Here is a 21,842-nt window from a genome sequence, read left to right on the forward strand (position 1 = left end):
CAAATGTCATTTTAATTTTCTAATTGGATCGTTTGAAAGTTTCATATATGAGTATGTCATTTGAATTTTATTCTTTACTGGGTTCTTTTCAGATCAGGAGACAGTTAATTCCTGAATCTCATGCATGTCTGAGTTTCAGGAGCAAAACATTGAAAAATTTTTGGTTATATGCTACACTGTACTGATGAGTCCCAAAGAGGATGAAATAACAGGCCACAAGCATCTCTTCTGTTAACTCTGTCTTCTTACTTGATTGACATTTGAATTGATCCTTCTCACTGGTGCTGGGCAAACACTGCCCTACTGATATTTACCACCAACGCTTTCTGTAAATTTAATTTTGTGACAAGGCTGCTATGTGTACCTAATTTCAAGATGGCTATGCATCACCACAGAAGAATGGTTTATTCTTTAATAAAGAACAAACTTATTCTTTATTATAGTATTTGTTTGGGTCCAAAAACATGGCTCTGAAGGTAAAGTCACTGGCCACTAAGACTGATACCCTGAGTTTAATACCTGGACTCACAAGCAGAAAACTGTTCACAGCAAGTTGTTCTGTGACCTTCAAACTTGTGCTATGTGTATAAAAATCCACAAATAAATAATGAAATGAAATAAAAATACTTGAAGTTCATTTTTATAGAAGATTACTTATTTTAGTTTGTATTTTTTCTTGATTCCTTTCAATTGCTTGGTTCTTTGTTTTTTTCAAGACAGGATTTCTCTGTGTAGCCTTGGCTGTCCTGAACCTTCTTTATAGACCACTTGGTCTTGAAATCAGACCTGCTTGCCTCTGTCTCCCAAGTGGTGTGTTTATAGGCATGTGCCACCACCAGTCGGCATAAACTGTGTTATTTCTTAGATAAACACAGGCAGATCTCATTCAGGAAAATACTTTTCTCAGTGAAGCTCCTTCTTCATTTAGCCCTTTTTGCTTTGCAGTCCATTTTATTTTCTACAAATATTTACAATAACAAATTATTTTATATCATTAATCTGTGTGTGGTTGTTGTGAGGCAGACTTTCCTGGCATAGTACAGGACACACACGTACTCATCTAAGAGAGGGAGCCCACTGTAGACCAAAGTACAGATATCACCAAAATCTAAATTGTTGCACCAATGACTTTTATTGGGGTTACTTAGAGAAATATGGGTGAGGTGTTACTAACGAGAGCAGAAATGACTCAAAGAGAGATGCATCACATCACCAAAACCCAACCCAGCATGGGTGATGATCACAAAACCTAGAAACCTGGGACACTGAAAAGCCTACAGGCAGTTCAGTTAATTTTTTTTTCTGTGAAGAGTCTCCATGACCAACTCAAATTTTACTAGAGTTTACTGGGATCTTGTTTACAGTTTCAGTGGGTGAGTCCATGACCATCTTGATGAGGAGTGTAGCTGGGGCAGTGGCTTAATAGCTTACAAGATGAGAAAACAACCACAGAGCAAGAAAGTTAACTGGGAGTGGTGTGGGTTTATTTAATCCCCCAATTCTGGTGGCACACCACCTCCAACAAGGCCACAGTTCCTCCAGTAAATTATACATCCTCTAACAAATTATTCTGCAACATTTCCATCAACTGGGGATGAAATATTCAAACATATGACCCCATGGGAGCTGTTCTCATTCAGACAACCATCGTGTCCTTTGGTAGTGGCGCAGTTGCTATATCAGCATTGTGGATGATTTTTGCTTGTCTCTGCTTCCTTCAGACAACTGTTCTTGTCTGATTATGACACTCAGCAGTCCTTACTGTAAACACTCTTGGGAAGGGAGTTGTCTGGTGAATGTGGTCAGGTTCAGGGATTTCCAGGTGTATTTTGAGTTGTTTACTTCATAGCTTCCTTGCAGGAGGTAATGATTTAAGGAACCTGCAACATTGCAATATTCATTCGAGAAAATATTACTTAATCTCCCTGACCAATATTCATGTAAAAACTGGCTTATAAGTGACATAATAACAAAGTTTAGATTACTCTATTGTTAAACCACTACCTTGATAAATTGTGTAGTGCCAGTCACAGGGTTTCTTCATATGTAAAATGGGTCTAAGAATGGCAGTGTTACTGACAGAATTATCCATGTATATATTTTACCAGTCTCAGGAAAGCTGTAATGTGTTTGTCTTCCAATATTGCAAGCTGGAGATGAAAATCAAAAGAAGAGCTATGGTCTTCACTAGGCTGAAACCTCCTAGTGACATTGCTGCCACTAACAAGTGACAGCTTTTCAAACCATCTTGTCACACTCACTACAACTCACCAGTAGTTTTAGGAAATGAGATGTGAGTTTATTGTGTCCCTGGCTGGTGGTAAACAGTATGTATGCTTCTGTCCTGCAAGGCAACAGCAGTGAGACACAGCACCAAGGCACAGTGTTCTCTCTTGCCAATATTGTTTAGATGGGATTATTGAATAAATTCCAGGAAATATACAAAACCATACTGTAGAAGTTTTTTGTTTGTTTGTTTGTTTGTTTTGGGTTTTTTTTTCCGTGACAGGGTTTCTCTGTGGATTTGGAGGCTGTCCTGGAACTAGCTCTTGTAGACCAGGCTGGTCTCGAACTAACAGAGATCCGCCTGCCTCTGCCTCCCAAGTGCTGGGATTAAAAGTGTATGCCACCAACGCCTGGCTTAATATTGAAGTTTTATGGACATATATAGTGGTGCATGCCTTTAATCTCAGCTCCAGAGGGGCAGAAACGGGAATATCTCTGTGAGTTAGAGGCTGTCCTGGACTGCATAAGAAGTTCCACGGCAGCTAGTGCTACACACAGAGACGCTGCCTCCAAAAGAGAAATCACAACAACAAAAAACCCAGTTTTATTTTAGTCTGTCAGTTAAACCAAAATCTCACTGAGGGACTAGAGACATAATTCAGCAGCTAAGAACACAGCTGCTCTTGCAGAGGACCCACACGTGGTTCCCAACACCCCAAGGTGTTCCCAACAATCCTTAAATAAAATTCTAGGGGATCCAATGGCATCTTCAGACCTCTGCAGGCACCGGAAATGCAAATGGTGCACATACATGCATGTATGCATGTAAATATTCACATACATGAAAAATGAAGAAATAAATCTTAAAAATATACAAACAGACATAGAAAAATAACAACATAATTCTCTGTTACAGTTCTGAAGGCCAGAGTTTCAGAAGAGACCTTACTGCACAAAAATTTACTTTTGTCTCAATTGTAGTTTAGACCACCTACTTGATTCAGAAAAATCTCTCCATCTCAAGGTCTTTAATCCTACCAGAAAAGTCAGATTGACTAATTAATTTACCCCGTATGTAAGATTGTGGAATTGGGACAAAGATAATTTTGGGAACATTGCTCTTATAACTGCATGTGTGTATTTTTTACAGGAGTGTGAGATCACTGGAGCTGTGCCACAGACCACGCAAGCCTGGTATGGGGGTCCCAGGGCTGAAGGTCCTTAAAGACTAGATGGGTAAGGATTTGGTGGTGCCAAACAGAAACAGACACAGAGGCAGTTTGAGTATGAGTGCATTTTGAAGCTCTAAAGCAAGTCCTTTTATCCAGAATAAAAAATATTTTCTCTGGGCATGTGTAAGTGAAGCAGACCCATATAGAACAAATAGCATTAGTGTTCCTAGGCACAATAATACACAAATTATCCAAAATTAACCAAAGCAATAAATCAGAAAATCATTCAAGGCTAACCATAGCACAATTCATCCAAGGCTACCTGCCAATTTTTACATCAGGTTAATAAATTTTTATGGTCAGTTATTGTTTAACTTTTATTACCTAGATTGTGTCTTTGAAATATTGAGCAATTTTGAATCATTCTTATTAAAAACATTTTTTTTACCAAACACTTAAGCCCTTTCTTGATAACACATGTACAGCCATATGAAATTTTATTATTGGAAAGTTTCTGTTGAGGTACAAACTGCCAGGATGTCTCTGAAAGAAGGGTGAGCAACACTGCCAAAGGGAGTTGAAGTGTTTATTGGATGGTTTAAGTTGGGAGGAGACTGGCTGGAGAGCATTTACGTGTAACGGATCTGCTACAATGAAAGAAACTGTGGTAAACAAAAAACAATGTAAGGTAACCTCTGGTGTTACTATAACTTTGAGGGTCCCCCATGGAGGGCCTCACTATCCCTGGGAAGGGAGTGGAAAGAGGGTTGGTGAGGAGCATGGGAGGATTCGCGGGCGAGGTAATGGGGAGATGGATATGTAAATAAGAGTGCTTCTAAAATAAAAAATAATATTCAAAAAAGAAAAAAGGATTGAGAACATTGATAATGGAATGGTGATTTGACAAACAGAATGCAAAATATGGAACATAAAACTGACCAGCTAATAGAAAAATTTGTTCCATGTCTGAGACTAATGACAGGCTAGAAGATAGAACATCGTTTTTGGAAGGCAATTTACATGCCATTCAGATAATCTCTAAGGATGAGAATATTAAATCTTTAGAATCATATGCAAATGAAGAGAACAACAAACTGACTGATTTCATTAACTCCCTAGAAATGTATACTGTCCAGGAAATTCAAACACTCGGAGAAAAACAATGGTGAATAGATTACAGGCCAAAGAAAACTTTCAAACTGGTACACCAGAAGTAGAGGCACAAATAATAGAGAATGAAAGTGATTTAACATTACCAGAACCTTTCAGAATCAGAGATGACTAACCAAAGGTAGTTACATCATCCCCTACAGTTTCCTCCATTACTGTTACTGAGAAACCAGTAACTAAAAAATACCCAAAGGGATTTGTTGAATGTCATTGGGAGCCACTACACATGAAAAGATTTAAAAGGTGTAAAGGAAGCAGTAGTCTCTTGTGGCATGCATTCACCATATGTGTGGCAGTTAGTAGAGTCATGGGCAACAAGAAATAGGGTGACCCCTAGTGATGTTCTTAGAAACTGCATCTCAAATCGGATGGCTTGCTTTAAGGAGGGAAGAGGCCAAAGCACTTGAACATCAAGGCCAAAAGAGAGGTTATAAGGCTCCCCAAGATAAAATTCTTGGTGATGGTCTTCATGCTGATGCAGACACTCAAGTTGCATAGGTTGAACAATCTTGCCACTATGCCACAGCAGCTTTCACTACTTGGGATAAGATTCAAGACCCAAGAACCAGGGGAAAGAATAGACTCCTATAATAAGGTGTGACAAGACCCGAAGGAAAGTTATAATGCATTTTTGCAAAGATTGACTAAAGTGGTTCAAATAGGAGTAGCTTATCTAGACGCTGGATGAATACTCATTGAATCTACAGCTTATGACAATGCTAATTCACGATTGAAACGGGTGCTTTGACCCTTAAAGATCAGCCCTGAGATACCATCTTACACCTGTCAGAATGTTAAAATCAAAACCACTAATGACAGTATATGCTGGAGGGGTTTGGAAAAGGGGGAATACTCTTTCACTGCTGGTGGGATTACAAATTGTACAGTCATTTTGAAAAATCAGCATGGCAGTTTCTAAGAAAATTGGGAATCAATCTGCCTCAAGACACAAAGATATTTGCTTGGACATTTAATCAAAGGATGCTAAATCATACCATAAGGACATTTGCTCAACAATGTTCATAGCAGCATTATATATAATAGAACCTGTAAACAAACTAAATGCTCCCCAACTGAAGAATTGATAAGCAAAATGTGGCACATTCATACAATGGAGTCCTACTCAGCAGTAAAAATGGTGACCTTGTGAAATTTTCAGGTAAATGAATAGAACTAGAAAAAAAATCGTGATGAGGTATCCCAGACTCAGAAAGACAAACACGGTATGTATTCACTCAGAAGTGGATATTATATGTAAAGCAAAGGATAAGCAGACTGAAGTCCAACTCCAGAGAAGCTAGGTAAAAAGAAAGACTCTAAGAGGGACACATGGATCACGCTGAGAGGAGAAATTAGATGATATCTAAAGGGCAAACTGGGGAGGAAGAGAAGGGATGAGAACAGGAGGGAATGAGATGGACTAGCTGGGGAGGGATGCAGTGGAAGAGCAATCAAAGAGATGTCTCAAGAGAGAGAGAGCCACCGTGGGCTTAGTGAGAAACCTGGTACAAGGGTAACACCCAAGAATCCACAAGGGTGACCCCAGCTAAGACTCCTAGCAATAGTAGAGAGGATGCCAGAAATGGCCTACTCCTGCAATCAGATTGATGAATACATCCACTATCATCATAGAGCCCTCATCCAGTAATAAATGGATGCAGATGAGGAGATCTGCAACCAATAACCAGATCAAGCTCCAGGGATTCAGGCTAAGAGAGGGAGGAGGGAACATATAAGGAAGGGAGGTCAAGATCATAATGGGGAAATCTACAGAGACTACTGACCCAAGCTTGTGGAAACTCATGGACCCTAGACCTAGAACTGTGGAGACTGCAGAGGACCAAACTAGGCCCTCCACATGTGGGAAACAGTTCTGAAGCTTGGACTATCACAGGGACTCCTGGAAGTATGACCAGGTTCTAGCTTGTTGGAGCCCATTCCCTGCTGTTGAATGCGGTGTTCAGTCCAATGCATGGGAAGGAGACAGGCTCTGGCCCAGCCTATTGTACCAGACTATGTTGACTCCTCTTGGGAGCCCTTAACTGTGAGGAGGAGTGGAATGGTTGTGGGCAAGGGGAGAGATGAGGGGGGGTGGAAAGAGGAAGCAGGGTGTGGGAGACTCATAAGGAGTAGTCCATGAATCACCAGACTGTGCTTGTGAAATGCTCACTTAGAGCAATACACAGAATACACTGTTCTTTCTCTTCCACAGTTCCAACTTTCAAACCTCCTCCAGAATTCAATTCAATCTCTTCCTCTCAGCTCAGAAATGAGAGCTGCAAAGAGTGAAGAGGCTTCCATGGGCATGCTAAAGACAGACCTCATTACTCCAAACAGCCTGCAAGAGGTAAAAACAGGTATGTATTTAATCCAATTTAAGTAAAATAAAAGATAGAGATGGGATTCACCTGTAACCCTCAGAGGAGCTGAAATACCTGCCTGTTAGCCTGTCACAGTGGGTCTCTATAGAAGTAGAGATTCGAAGAAAACTCTCTTATATTAGCTACTCTGTCAGAGTACATAATACTCAAGTATTTGTAGGCAAGATAAATAAACAAAAACTTAATTATAAAAGCCTGAGACATTGTTTTTGTTGGTTGTTCAGTTGGGTTGGTGTGGATTTGTTTAATTTATTTTTACTGTGTTTGGCCTGTGGGGACAGCAGGCTGAGGATCATTTAACCAGCATAAGATATTGGCAGGTGCAAGCAGCATGTACAGATTTCCTTTTTCAGTCATTTTCCCCAGTTCTGAGTAATGTTGCTTGACTTTGTAACAAGCTTGGGGATATTTGAGCTGTTGCGAAAGACACGGTTAATTCATAAATCTGCTATAAGCATAGGCAGGTTTTTTTTATATAAATGTGGGCATTTCCCTTAGATACAGGGCATGAGAGAAACACAGTCTCATTATAACACAATGATAAAATATTATTCAACTCTTTTTCCTAGATTTTGGTAATACTAACCATAGTTAATGCATGTATTTATTATATAAGCATCATTTTATTCCATAATATGACATATTTTTCTTTTTAAAAATCAATGTGTGTTTATTGTGCATGTGTACTGTAGACTGGGGAAGACAGACATTCTTAAGTAGAAAGAGGACGAAAACTCTTCTGTATATGATGCTTAGTCAATTGGTTTTCATGATAAGACTCACACTTCATCCTGTGTATTATAACAGACTCAAAACGGATCACAGACCCAGGCATGAAGCCTAGAACTTAAATCTATTTGAAGAAAAAAAAGAAAAAAAAATCTTTATGAATAAGAATTTGTCTTAGGCAAAGATTTCTTGCCTACATTACCAATAAAAATAAATTGAATTTAGTGCAATGAGAATTCTTCTCTGGCCCTAAAAACTAATAAAAAGATAAGAAATGGGCTAGTTCGGCCCCCTGCCCCATGATCTGTGTATGTACCTTTATAACTGTCTGTCTCTCTGTCTGTCTGTCTGTCTGTCTGTCTGTCTGTCTGTCTGTCTTTCTGTCTGTTTGTTTCTGTGTGGGTGATAACTCTGTCTTTATCTGTCTACATGTCACTCTCTCAAAAGAAATTGTACCTACAATGTGCTAAGAGTTTTAGAAACCCAGTGTTTCATTAGATATGTAATTGTGTATTTAGACATGCTGGGAATATTGCAATTCTTTGCATTTGACAAATGCTGGTATATAAAAATGATATTTATTATGCCCATTGACATATTATCCTGCAACATTATAAACTTGTTCATTATTTTTAGTGCCCCTTTAATAGACATCTAGGAAATTTATGTGTAGATATATCCATATTGTCTGAATATCAAGATTTTTATCTCTATGAGGCCTACATGTTCTGTTTTATTCTTGCCATATTGTCCCAGCTAGAAACTCCAGAATCACACTAGAATATTGAGCAGACACCCTAACCTTTTTCTGGCTCTTTCTGGCTCTTGTAGGGTCTTGAAATTGATGTTCTGGTATTTATATTTTCAGGTACAAAGCTCCAAGGAAAATGTCTGAGAATCATCTCTGTTGAGTCTCCTGTTAAGCTTTACTGCTGCTATGGAGTGATGGCTGTTCTCTTTGCAGCTGTACTTTCACTTTCTGTTGCTTTGAAATTGTCAGGTGAGTGACTTGTTCTACAAATTGTGCAGCATTGTCTACACATGTTGTCAGCAAACACTTCATTACCACTGTGAGTCAGGCACTGTGTGAAGGGCTGGAGAGAAAACACTGGAAATTCCTGTTCTCTGGGAACTTAGGGTGTAGCAGGAAGATTCCTTGAAACGACAGCACAGGCTGTGGTGAGCACAGGAGGCCAGGCTCAGCATCCCTGGGAAGATGACATCCAGCAAGCTCTAGACAGAGATGCAGGAGACGTATGCCCATTGGGAGAACTTTTCAACACAGAGAATAAGGAGAGGAAAACTCGAAAGGAGACTCTCAAGGAGATTTCTACAGCTGAGGGAAGAGAGAACAGTGAAGAGCAACAAGGTGGAGGAAGGTAGAGAACCCTCCACCCCCCTGACCCATGGTTTCAGTCAACATCTTCACCATGATCTGAAAATATGAATTAGAAAGTTTCAGAATATGTTATTCCTTAGCTTTTAGTTGTAGATTGCTTTGAATACTGTGATAAAGTCTTATACAACTTCATATCTATATGAGACAGGGTTTCTCTATGTTCCTGGCTGTCTTGAAACTGCTTTGAACTTGCGCATACACCTGCCTCTTCTTTCCAAGAGCTGGGATTAAAGGTGTGAACCACCACCACCCAACATTGTTATATGAAATCAACTTTAGTCACACCAAATAATAATACACATATATCAAAACAGGACAAGCATTTTCAAACTAGTCTTGGTCATTGTACCCTAAATATTATGTAGCCCTGAAAAGACTCAGATAAAAAGAAGCAACAGTCACTCTCACCGCCCATTGAATTTGTCTCTTTTACTAAACCCTCATGGCATATCAACTAGGACAACTACAGCAAATTCTCATCCACTAAATAAAACTTGGCAGTCATTATTTGTATTTAATATTTCTAGTCAAGTCATTTGTTTCTATGACTTAGTAGAGCACTGAAACAGCAGAAGTTTCCTTCTGACCTGCTGAAGGAAGAAAAAGGTAAAGGGATGAAAGAAAATGTCTCTTATTCTTCTAAGCTGTGCTCTGAACCCTTGCTGCATTTATAGCTTTTTACACACATATTCTTGCACACACAAACACATAAACACACACACACACACACACACACACACACACACACACGTTACTTTATTTTAATGGACTCATTAATGAACACATCTCGCATCTTCATTAGCATAGCCACTCCAACTTTTGTCAAATCCCAAGCCCTATGTATCTCATGGAACTTCCACACAGCTAGAAAAGCATTTCAAAAGCCATGGATCTTTAGTTATGGTTTTAGACCTTCACTGTCAACCACATTTTTATGCACTTATCTGCCACAGAAAAGAAAACTATGGCAGAGTTAAAACTAGAAAAACATTGTTATTCATAATTTTTCATAACTTTTGGGTCCTTTGCACGCTGTCCTTCCCATCACCTTACATCTCTCTTCCTTGGCCTCCTGTCTATGTGTTACACCATGCACAGTCCCAGCTGTGCACACTCTACATCACAGTCTCAGATTGCGTGTGAGAGAGTACATGGGTCTCTTTCTTTCTGAGTTTGGGTGACATCACTCAATATCATACTTTCCCAGGCCACACACTTCACTACAAGTTTCATTATTCATTTGATGCTGAATAACATTCAGTTTTGTACATGTAACACATTTTCACTATCTGTCCATCAGTTGATTGACATATAGATCAGGTCCATTTCCTAACTATTGTAAACTATTGCTCAATGGAGAGCAATAACCATTGGTGCAAAGTGTCTCTGTGCTAGGATGTGGAATTCTCTTCTTACATACCCAAGAGTAACAGACTGGGTCACATGGCAAGTTTATTTTTACATTTTCTGAGGAACCTCCATACTGGCTGTATCAGTTTGTACTCACACCAGCAGTAAGTGCTTGTATTTCTGCACATGCTTCTAAACAAGGTGGCCTTAGACTCACAGAGATCTGGTGCCTCTGCCTCCCAAGTACTGGGATTTAAGCCATGCCGGACCATTGCCCAGTATGTCAGTTTTTTGTTTGTTTGTTTGTTTGTTTTGTTTTGTTTTGTTTCTCCAGACAGGCTTTCTCTGTGTAGCTTTCAAGCCTATCCTGGCACTCACTCTGGAGACCAGGCTGGCCTTGAACTCACAGAGATCCGCCTGCTTCTGCCTCCCAATTGCTGGGATTAAAGGCGTGTGCCACCAATGCCCAACTGCTCTCAGATTTCTTAATGCAGTCATTCTGACGGACTCTAATAAGAGCCAGCATGTGATTATATGCATTTAATATGTGTGTGATAGAATGATAAAAATTCTGGCATTTAAGAGCTATTTCAAAGGTGCCATATTCTGCACGCTTGCTTTTCTCTATAGTAAAATCTAGACAAGTGAGGCATTTTTCTAGTCAAGAGAAAGATCAAATGTGAAGGAGGATTATGGGAAAGGAAGCTACAGAATTTCAGGAACCAGGAACAGTCCAAAGGAGCTAATAGCCTAGAAATTATTTCCTCATGAGGAAATATTAGTACCAGTACTCAGGAGCCACAGCCAGTACAAGTAGAGTCCACAGACTGAATTTCTGGCCTGGCCAGTGGAAACAGCGAGATTCTGTTTCAAAACACAAAATACAAAGGAGAAAATAAAAGCACATCCTTAGAGCTCACTGGAAAGCCCTGGATTGGGAACCAGCATGATAGGAGGCGTCTCCTTGAGATCAGTTATGAAAGTACAGTCCAAAGACACCCCTACCATTGAGATTTAGATGCTAGACGGAAATGTTCTTATTATATTTCTTGGCACTGTTTGCATCTTAGGGAGACCAGTCACAGAGAAGTGTGGACCTTGCTATGACACCTGCCCAAAAGACTGGATTGGATTTGGAAGTAAATGTTTTCATTTTTATGAAGACATGATAAACTGGACATCCAGCCAGACCTCCTGCATGGAACTAGAGGCCCATCTAGCTATATTTGAGAGCATAGAGGAGCTGGTAAGTAATGGTCAGGATTGGTTTGTTGTTTGTTCTGTTGAATGTGTTTTGCCTTCAGATGGAGACCTTAAAGCTGAAGCGTGAGAAGAGCCCACTCCAAGCAGATGGGGTGTGTAGGGCACATTAGTACACTCCATTTGCTAATGTTACTGCTTCTGGCTGGAGTCTTGAGACATTCTAGAGTCATGCTTTCATGTAGTGCTCATAGAAAAACATGCAGGGGCAAATATAAAATCTACTAAGATAACTAGTGGTCATGTTCCCTCTGAGAATTTACATGTTGGATACAAAAATGGCATCTGTTAAAAACTCCAAGGACATTCTTAATCAGCTGCAATGGGATGTCTGGTCATCAGTGTACTTAGGTTTATACACATAAGATACATCCACTGAGAACTGAGGGTTATCGTGGCTCCATAATCAATGACTCTCAGCTGCTATCCCTAGAGGAGGCTGTACGTTAGAGACACCCAATGGTCATCTATAGCTCAGAGACACATGTATTAGCTTTCTGTGTTTTATGGCAGAATTTCCTGAAGAGACACAAGGGGCCTTCTGACCACTGGATCGGGCTGCACAGGACGTCACCAGAACAGCACTGGATGTGGACAGACAACACTCAATATAACAACATGTATGTTTTCAGCACACCTTTCCTTCTACTCTGCTCATCTCTCTCTTTCTCTCTCTCTCTCTAACTCTCTCTCTCTCTCTCTCTCTCTCTCTCTCTCTCTCTCTCTCTCTCTCTCTCTCTCTGTGTGTGTGTGTGTGTGTGTGTATATATAAGAGATGAATGGCTATGATATTTGAAGCCAACTATACTGGGAAGGAAATAACATAAACCTTCCAAGGGGATTTGTAGATCAGAGGCAGGGTGTGTACTTATATGCAGAGCCAATAACCAGGAAACTGCATGTCCTTACAAATTTAAATACTTTGGATGTTCCCCCATTTATTGGTTATCATTTCCAAAGCTTTCACTTAGTGTGATTTCACCTGAAATCTTTAACATGATGATGGCATCTGGGGTGGATGTAGTCTTCTCCATCACCAACTGAAAACATTTCCTTGATGAGAAACACACTTGTCAGATGTCAGCAGAAACTAGGATGGGCAGTGAGGGCTCTGAAACCCCAGGAAGTCACTGCAGAACACCTGGGATAAGACTTGTCAGTTTACTGTGTGCACAGCTGCGCCTGTCACAGAAGCAGAGACTCCAGGAGCATTGGGGACTTCCTCTAAAGTCTCATCATCAATGAGCTCTGAGACAGCTCTTCGTAACATGAAAAATAAAAGACCCAGAGTCAGATATTGGGATTCAAACCTCAAGCTGATGGTCAGGGAAGCAAAGCAGACAGCCCCTAGCTTCTTACTTTTACCTCAGGCTACATGGGCTGACCCTATCTCCACAAGCTCTCACCAAGCCTCAGAACCGCTCCTAAAAATGGCTGGAGAATAAATGTTTCTGTCTTCAGTGTGGCTGAATACTAAGACCCTGCTTCTATTGTTTATACCCCTCTAGTGCTTCAATTAAAGGGGTGTGATCTGATTCAATCTCATGTATCAGCGTTGAACTCAAAGAGATCTGTCTCCCTCTTTATAATGGGTGGTAGGATTAAAGGTGTGTATCACCACCTCATAGCATCTGGCTGCTGGGATTAAAGGTGTGTGCCTGGCTTCTATGGCTTGTGACTGACTTTGCTTTCTGGAATGCCATGCAAGCTTTAATAAGTCATAAATATTATATCACTACAGCTCTTGGAAATGAGAATAGCCATTTTGAATGGAGCCATTTACTGGAACCACAAAACACAGACCCAGTCGTGTGATGATTAAAGACCTTTCAGAATTTTACTGTGTGTTTTGCCCCACCTTTATTTATGAGTAAAATGCTCCAAGACAGAATTAAAAATCACCCTCAGTGAAGCCACACATGACAACAGGCCATTTGAACATGGCAGCAAGCACCAGTCAAATGCCTTGTACACACTTTACAGGGTCAACACTGACAAATGACAAAGATATGTGTAGGGGAATATATCAGTACATGGGATATGGGTATTGTTGGATAACTTTTTCTTTTCTTTTCTTTTTTCTTCTTTTTTTTTCTTTTTGTTTTTCAAGACAGGGTTTCTCTGTATTGCTTCAGAGGCTGTCCTGGAAGTTACTCTGTAGTCCAGGCTGGCCTTGAACTCACAGAGATCTGCTTGCCTCTGTCTCCCAAGTGCTAGGGTTAAAGGCCTGTGACACAAACTTTATTGAGGGGAAATCACTTACATGAGAAATGATAGCCCAGGCTAGTGCTCCCAGTGCCCAGTCTCAGCAGCTCTCTGAGACCCGACTGGAACTCTGAGAGGAGGAGTGGCCCCTCTCCTCAGTCCTTTATCCCACAAGCCCTGAATGCACCTGTGGCCATGCCCAAATGCGCATGGTCAGTGCCACAGGTACCTAGAGATCTCTCTCTCTACAGATTTGTTGCTCAAATTGAGAGCTGAGTATGTAAAAGATGGCAGGTGCAAAACTAGTTCAGGTGTTTGCATCAATGTTGGCCTGTGAAGATTTTTTTCATTTGTTTGTTTGTTTTCCTTCAGGGTTCCCATCCGAGGACAAGGAGAATGTGGCTACCTGAATGACATCGGAATCAGCAGTGCAAGGGACTACACACACAGGAGGTGGATTTGTAGCAAGTACAAAAGACATATTTAACAGTTCCCAAGATTTTAAAAGGAGGACATGCAATGTGCTAAAGCCTTCATGAGAAACAGATGTTCTGTGACCTGCCATCTGCAGTTGCTGTTCCACTCCTGAGGTGCTAAAATTATCATTAAAATCCATCAATAATATGTGTTTTACACTGAAGATAAAAACTCAGAGTGTACAGAGAGATCTCTTGGTACCTATGGCACTGACCACGCCGCTCCCTTGGGTGTAGCCACAGGTGTGTAAAGAACATGAGGGATAAAAGACTGAGGAGAGGGGTACTTCTCCTCTCTCAGGGTTCTGGTGGGGTCTCAGAGAGCTGCTGAGACTGGGTGCTCAGAGTGCTAACCTGGGCTATGGGTTTCTCATGTAATTGATTTCCCCTCAATAAAGTTAACTAACAATACCCACATCCTGTGTATGGATATCTTCTGACTACATCTGGTGTCAGAAGTGAGAAATTCCCAGCCCTTCCCAGCAAGGCGAGCACTCACTACCACAGCTATGCTCACTGTCTTTTGCCCCACGCCCCCAGAGTCCCTGAGTCTCTGAGGTACCTGGGTCTTCCAGCTAAGCAGCATGGTTCTCCTGAGCTTGCCCCACCCTCCACCCCCCACCCCTGCTCCACATCCCTGTGTGCTGCAGGTTGTTATAATTAAGAATTTCTCTATTATATCAAGAAGCCAATTGATGTAAGACAAAACAAAATCTAGGGACTGTCATTTGTCTATACTCGGGTTCTTTCTCTGAAATCCTAATTTCCCTTATATTTATTATCTTCCTTTCCTGGTATGCATGCCTATAAAAGTTGAAATTTCTATGTTGACATAAATGTTTGATCCCCCACATTGAACAAAGAATTACTTATTGGCAATCTTTGAACTATCCCAAAAGGAAATGGGACCCCACTTCATCAATTCCACTTGATTCAACTTGATGTCTTTGAACTGACAATTGCCACCCTAAAACCGGTTCGGGACTATATTGCTCTACACAACTCTGGACTAGCTAGCTGAAATGGTGTGCCTTCTTATTACACTTGGCCAGAGCTTCAGATAAGAACTTCAGTCAAGCATCCCCCACCAAACAAAGACTAGGTACAAATGTTATAGCTAATCTGATCAAGACTTTCCTTACTCTAAGTCTTTCTTCCTACAGGATCCCATGAGATTATCATTGTTCCATTTCAGCAGGAAGTAATTCTAAGAATACCATGCCCCCTTTTCCCTACTGTTGACACTAGGGATAATTTACACCTGTTTAGGGTTGGTTTTCAGTTGTTTAGGGTTGGGTTTGGAAGGAGGTGTTCAGAATTGGGTATCTCTTTTGGATGAGTTCAGGGTTTGGATGGGAAAGATGTGGTTAGAATGGGATATAGATGGATAAATATATCTTCTTGTGATTTGCCTTAGTAATTGTTAGCTATAGACAACTTACATTGTTATAGATTCTCATTTGATGTGACTTATGTATAATCAAGTTGTATTCTTATTTTGGATAATTTGTGTATCTCATTTTGTCATACTGTGCAAGGTATTGTTTCTATTCAGGATGTTTGGTGCATAAATATCCTTATCATTTTCTATGTAGATATGCTTTTATGTATCTGTAAGATACTTTGTCTTTTGACACAATTTAGTGTATTTCTATCATGTTGCATATACAGTTCTACCTTTGATTAAGGCACTTCTACTACCTCTGTTTTAGAAAATCACATATATATGTGTATATAGTTATATTGCTATAATCTTTTTTATCATTTTTTATTTGAATTAGAAACAAGATTGATTTACATGACAATCCCAGTTCCCTTCTCCCTCCCGTCCTGCCCTACCACCCCCCAACTAAAACCCTACCTATCACCCTTTCTTCTATTCTTCCCCTGACTCAACCTTTCTGCTCCCTCATGACCTCTGCATCCTTCCTCTTCTTCCTTTCTCATTCTCATAGCTCCCTCCCCCTCTTCTAATTTTAAATCATGGTGGTCTGATAAGATACAGGGGCTATTCCAATTTTTTTTGTAACTGTTGAGGTTTGCTAGGTTACCGAGTATGTGGAGGAGGATTTTAGAGAAGGTTCCATGTGGCACTGAGAAGAAAGTATATTCTTTGTGTTCAGATGGAATATTCTATAGATGTCTGTTAATCCCAATTGAGTCATAACTTCTGTTAGTTCCTTTGTCTATTTGTTAAGTTTCTGTCTGGTGTTCCTGTCTAGTAGTGAGAGTGAGGAGTTGAAGTCTCCCACAATAAATATGTGGGGTCTTATGAGTGATCTGAGTTTTAGTAATGTTTCTTTTATGAACATGGGTACCTTTGTATTTGGGGCATAGATGTTCAGAATTGAGACTTCTTCCTGATGTATTTTCCTTGTGAGGAATATGAAATGACCTCTTTCATTTCTTTTGATTGGTTTTAGTTTGAAGTCTAATTTCTTAGATATGAGGATAGCTACACCAACTTGATTCTTGGCTCCATTTGATTGGAAAATCTTATCCCAGCCCTTTACTCTGAGGTGACATGTGTCTTGAAGGTGAGGTGTGTTTCTTGTATGCAGCAGAAGGTTGTATTCTGTCTTTGTATCCATTCTGTTAGCCTGTGTCTTTTTATAGGCATGTTAAGACCATTACTATTGAGGGAAATTAAGGACCATGGAGCATTAATTCTTGTTCTTTTTTTTTATTTGTATGTGGTGGTGGTATTGTATGTGGATTTACCCTGCTGTTTCTTTTGGCTGTAGGTAAAGTGGGATTATCTATTGCCTATGTTTTTGTGAGTGTAGTTAACTTCCTTACATTGGAGTTTCCCTTCCAGTACTTTCTGTAGGGCTGGATTAGTGAATATGTATTGTATCTTGTTTTCTCCATCTATAGTGGATGAAAACCCTACTGGTTTATTATTCTGGCCTGGCATCTGTGGTTTCTTAGTGTTTGTAGAATATCTATCCAGGAACTTCTGGCTTTCAGAGTATCCATGGAGAAGTCGGGTGTAATTCTGATAGATCTGCCTTTATATGTTACTTGGCCTTTTTCCTTTGCTGCTCTTAATATTCTTTCTTTATTCTCTGTGTTTGGTATTTTAATTATTATGTGACGAGAGAACATTTTTGTTGTCCACTCTATTCAGTGCTCTGTAGACTTCTTGTACTTTCATTGCTATGTCTTTCTTAGGTTGGGAATGTTTTCTTAAATGATTTTGTTGAATATGTTTTCTGAATCTTTAAGGTGGGTTTCTTCACCTTCTTCTACACCTATTATTCTTATATTTGGTCTTTTCACAGTGTCCCATATTTCCTGGATATTTTCTGTTAGGGATTTGTTGGACTTAAGATTTCCTTTGGTCAAAGAATCTATTTCTCCTAGTATATCCTCAATGCCTGAGATTCTCTCTTCCATCTCTTATATTCTGTTGGTTACTCTTGCATCTGTAGTTCCTGATCGTTTACCCATCTTTTCTAATTCCAGCATTCCCTCAGACTGTGATTTTTCTATTGTCTCTATTTCAGCTTTCAAACCTTGCACTGTTTGAATTGTTTCTTGCAATTTTTGGTTTGTCTTTTCTTCAATTTCTTTAAAGATTTTCTCATTTCCTCTCTTAGGTTCTCCATCATCTTCATGAAGTTGTTTCTAAGGTTGCTCTCTTCTGCTTCATCTGTGTTGGGATATTCAGGTCTCCTGGTGTAGAGTCCCTAGACTCTGGCGCCATCATATTGGTTTTTCTGTTGTTGAATGTGTTCTTATATTGTAGTCTTCCCATCCCTTCTTCCAGTGGGTGCAGGTGGTCTCTCTTCCTCTCCTCTCCCCTGGGGTGGGCAGGAGTAGCCCAGCAATCTCAGCAGACTTTTGGTTGCTTGGTCCACCTGGGGGAGTCAACCTGCCTGTAGATCCCAGGCCTGGAGTTCTCCAAAAGGGCAGATGGAAGTCAGATCCAACACAGGGGCCGAAGCTCACCTCTTCCCTCAGTGGGGGCTGGAGTAGCCCAGCGATCTCAGCACACTGGAGGTTGCTTTGTCCACCAGGGGTATCCCCACATTCTCATATCTACAGGATTAGTCAGACATAGATTTTGATCTTCAAACACTTCATAGACCTGCTAAATATGGCATTTAAATGTTTTAACATTAGTACTCTGTTGACATGAGACACATTTGCTCCTGACAGCACTAAGCTATTCCCAAGAACATGTTGGGCACTTACATCACTCCTTCTGGTGTTCGTTCTTTGCTTGGGTAATGGTCTCTTGGGCAAAGAACTGCCCCCACTTCTACCACCGACTTTGAGCCAAACATAGAATTGTCATCTTCCTTCTCAAGTCTTTGAGGAGGATTTTCTCGTCAAAGATTAGACTCACAATTATTGTTCTCTCTCCCTAGGTAGAAATTTTAGGTACAAGACTTAAACTGTCCATCTTAAGATAGCCTCATGGCAATGACTAGATGGGCAGTTCTTGCCATTTGCTCTAGTTGCATACTGGCAACAGGTATCAGGTGTGTTTGTTCTTATTTTCTTCTCCCAGAGCATACTTGAATTTTGCCATCTTTGTATATAGTTTTGTATCAAGTCTGAATCTTTTCTTTAGATTAAAAGGGGAATTGTAGGGAGAGATCTCCAGGCACCTGTGGCGCTGACCAAGCCCATTTGGGCATGGCCAGAGGTGTGTACAGTGCACGTGGGTAAAGGACTAAGGAGAGAGGTACTCCTCCTCTCTCAGGGTTTTGGTTAGGTCTCAGAGAGCTGCTGAGAATGGGTGCTTGGAGCACTAACCTGGGCTATCGGTTACTCATGTGATTTCCCTTCAATATAGTTAACCAACAACACCCATACCCTGTGTAAGTGTATCTAGCTCAGTGGCTTCTCCTGTGTGCCACAATCCACATCCCTGAGCACCACACACTGCACTCATCTCTCCAGCCCCCTCAATGTGCCACATATCCTGGCTTCCATTCTGAGGTTGACACATCTTTAAAGTATCTAGAGCAAAATGTTGAACCCTGTCCCAAGCATTTAAGGCTGCTGCATGGCACAGGGACAACGTGTGATCATCAAATGCAGCTTGACCGTCCACATCAGCATAAGGACCCTCACCAAGGATTTTATCTTGAGAAATCCTATAACCTATAAACCCATCTTGCTGTTCAAGGGATTTACCTCCTTTTCTCAACCAATTGTTCCATTCCAATTGAGAACCACATTCCAATGCTACTTTAATGAAAAATTCTCAGTGATGTGGAGTAATTTTGTTGTGAGTGGACCATGTATTCAACATCTGTCTCATAAAAGGTGAATGCATACCATTGGAAACTACTGTTTCCTTAAATCTCCTTAAATCTGAAATTTCTAGAGGACACCATTTTTCTTCTGTATAGCCTTGGGGATGCCTGTCATCTGTCACTCCTGAGCTACTAAAATTATCATCAAAATACATCATTTATATGTGTTGACACTGAAGTAGAAAACTCGCTTAGAGGATCACAGATACAGGAAATTGGAGGAACACATATGATTGTAATTAAATAGGTGTTTGGGTTTGAGTTATTACTTATAACTTAAACCAAAGTACAGTCATATCCATATTAGTAAGATCCACTTTTATGATCATATCTGATTTTTTTCCTTTGGTTCTTGCTTGAAAGCCTTGGAAAGTAAAAATGCAGAATGACTGAAACCATGGAAATGATTCAGTAATTACAAGAAAGATCATAATTGGTCTTTGGCCTCCAGATACTTTGTAAACATTGCCATCATTCTTTTACAAAATTCAATGACCAACAAGAAGGGAGATCTAGACAGGATTAAAACCAATGCTGTGCACTCTGTGATTCAATACCATTGTCAGAAAGGTTACACTTTACTTTTCAATGTTTTTAAAAAATTAAAATAGACTAAGGGTATGTTATAAGCAAATGCCATTTAATTTTCCTAACTTAACTTTTCTGAGAGTTTCATATATGAGTATGCCATTTGAATTTCATTCTTTATTAGACTCTTCTTGGATCAGGAGACAGTTTATTACTGAACCTCCATCAAAGCTACTGTTTAAACATCTCTGAATTTTAGGAGCAAAACATTGAAAACTTTTTGATCATATGCTATACTGTACTGGTGAGTCCCAATAAGGACAAAATAATAGACCACCAGCATCTCTTCTGTTAACTCTATCTTCTTACTTGATTGGCATTTGCATTGAACCTTCTCACTAACCTGGGAAAACATCACACTACTGATGTTTTTGTAAATTAGTTTTGTGGCAAGGCTGATGTGTAATCCTAATCTCAAAATGGCTGGAATTAGAGCTATGCATCACCACATAAGACACACATTTATTCTTTATTAAAGTAATAATAATGCTGATGCTGTGGGCTCTGTCTCCCAAGTGCTGGGTTTATAGGTGTGTGCTACCACCACTCAGTGCCAGTAATGCGTCTCTGAGGGTAAACACTCCTGCCACTAAGACTGATAACCTGAGTTTAACACCTAAACCCACATGTTGGAAGCAGAAAACTGTCCACAGCAAGTTGTCCTGTGACCTTCAAACTTGTGCTATGTGTATTAAAAACCACACATAAATAAAGAAATGAATATTTAAGATCACTTTTCATAGTAGACTCCTTATTTTGAGTTTGTATTTTTTCTTTCTTTCTTCCTTTCGACTGTTTGGCTCTTTGTTTGTTTGTTTTTCAAGAGAGGAATTCTGTGTAGCCTTGGCTGTCCTATACCTTCTTTATAGACCATTTGGTCTTGAACTCAGATCTGCTTGCCTCTGTCTCCCAAGTGCTGGGTTTATAGGTGTGTGCTACCACCACTCAGCTTAGACTGTGTTTTTATTTATTAGACAAACACAAGAATATCTCACTCAGGAAAATACTTTTCTCAGTGAAGCTCCTTCTTCATTTATCCCTTTTTGCTTTGCAGTATATTTTATTTCTAGTAAACAAATAAGAAAGACCTATGTGTAATTCACTTCTGTATTCTCAGAGAACAGCACAGTGTGTTGAACACAGGAGTGTTCAAATCATGTATGTAAAGGAGTTCTCATGACAGTGACTGTGGGATTCCCTGTTAGATTATATATATTATTAATTGCAGCTAGGCCCCTGCACACATGAGAAAAAACAACTGCTCTGCACCATGCCTTGTGCCTGGGCCTGGAAGGGCTCAAACATGCACCTCCAGTCACTCCAGGAGGTAGTTGGACCCACTATAGTAACTGAGTACAGGGTGATGAAATGGAAAGAGAAGAACAGAATGGTTCACCGACTGGAGGAAGCAGCATCTCTGAAGCAGTGAGGACAGAAAGGAACAGGCTGATGTGAACGGTCTGCTAGCCTCCCTAGTACAAGATGATACATGGCCTTGGGCTATTGCCAGTGTCAGGTCTTGATCTAAGGCTCTGAAGCAGCCCAGGATGTCTGTGTTGATATCTGTGCCTCCTGAGACTGTTGAAGGTCATTCTGATACCAGGGAACTGGGC

General features: G+C 40.2%; 1 protein-coding gene across 2 annotated transcripts; it reads left to right on the forward strand.

Moving 5' to 3' along the window:
• The first annotated feature begins 6,793 nt into the window (after positions 1-6,793).
• Positions 6,794-14,442, forward strand: LOC100768583 (C-type lectin domain family 2 member H-like). Of its 2 annotated transcripts, XM_035448701.1 has the most exons (6): positions 6,794-6,925; positions 8,547-8,673; positions 11,453-11,460; positions 11,498-11,673; positions 12,201-12,307; positions 14,265-14,442. In XM_035448701.1, the coding sequence occupies exons 1-6, from the start codon at positions 6,838-6,840 to the stop codon at positions 14,377-14,379; spliced, it is 621 nt and encodes a 206-aa protein (XP_035304592.1). In that variant the 5' UTR covers positions 6,794-6,837; the 3' UTR covers positions 14,380-14,442. The 2 variants fall into 2 exon arrangements, with proteins under 2 accessions (XP_035304592.1, XP_035304591.1); XM_035448700.1 differs by lacking the exon at positions 11,453-11,460 and having other exon boundaries at positions 11,502-11,673.
• The last annotated feature ends 7,400 nt before the right edge of the window (positions 14,443-21,842 follow it).

This window comes from Cricetulus griseus, chromosome 8, assembly GCF_003668045.3.
Source record: "Cricetulus griseus strain 17A/GY chromosome 8, alternate assembly CriGri-PICRH-1.0, whole genome shotgun sequence".
Lineage (NCBI taxonomy): Eukaryota > Metazoa > Chordata > Mammalia > Rodentia > Cricetidae > Cricetulus > Cricetulus griseus.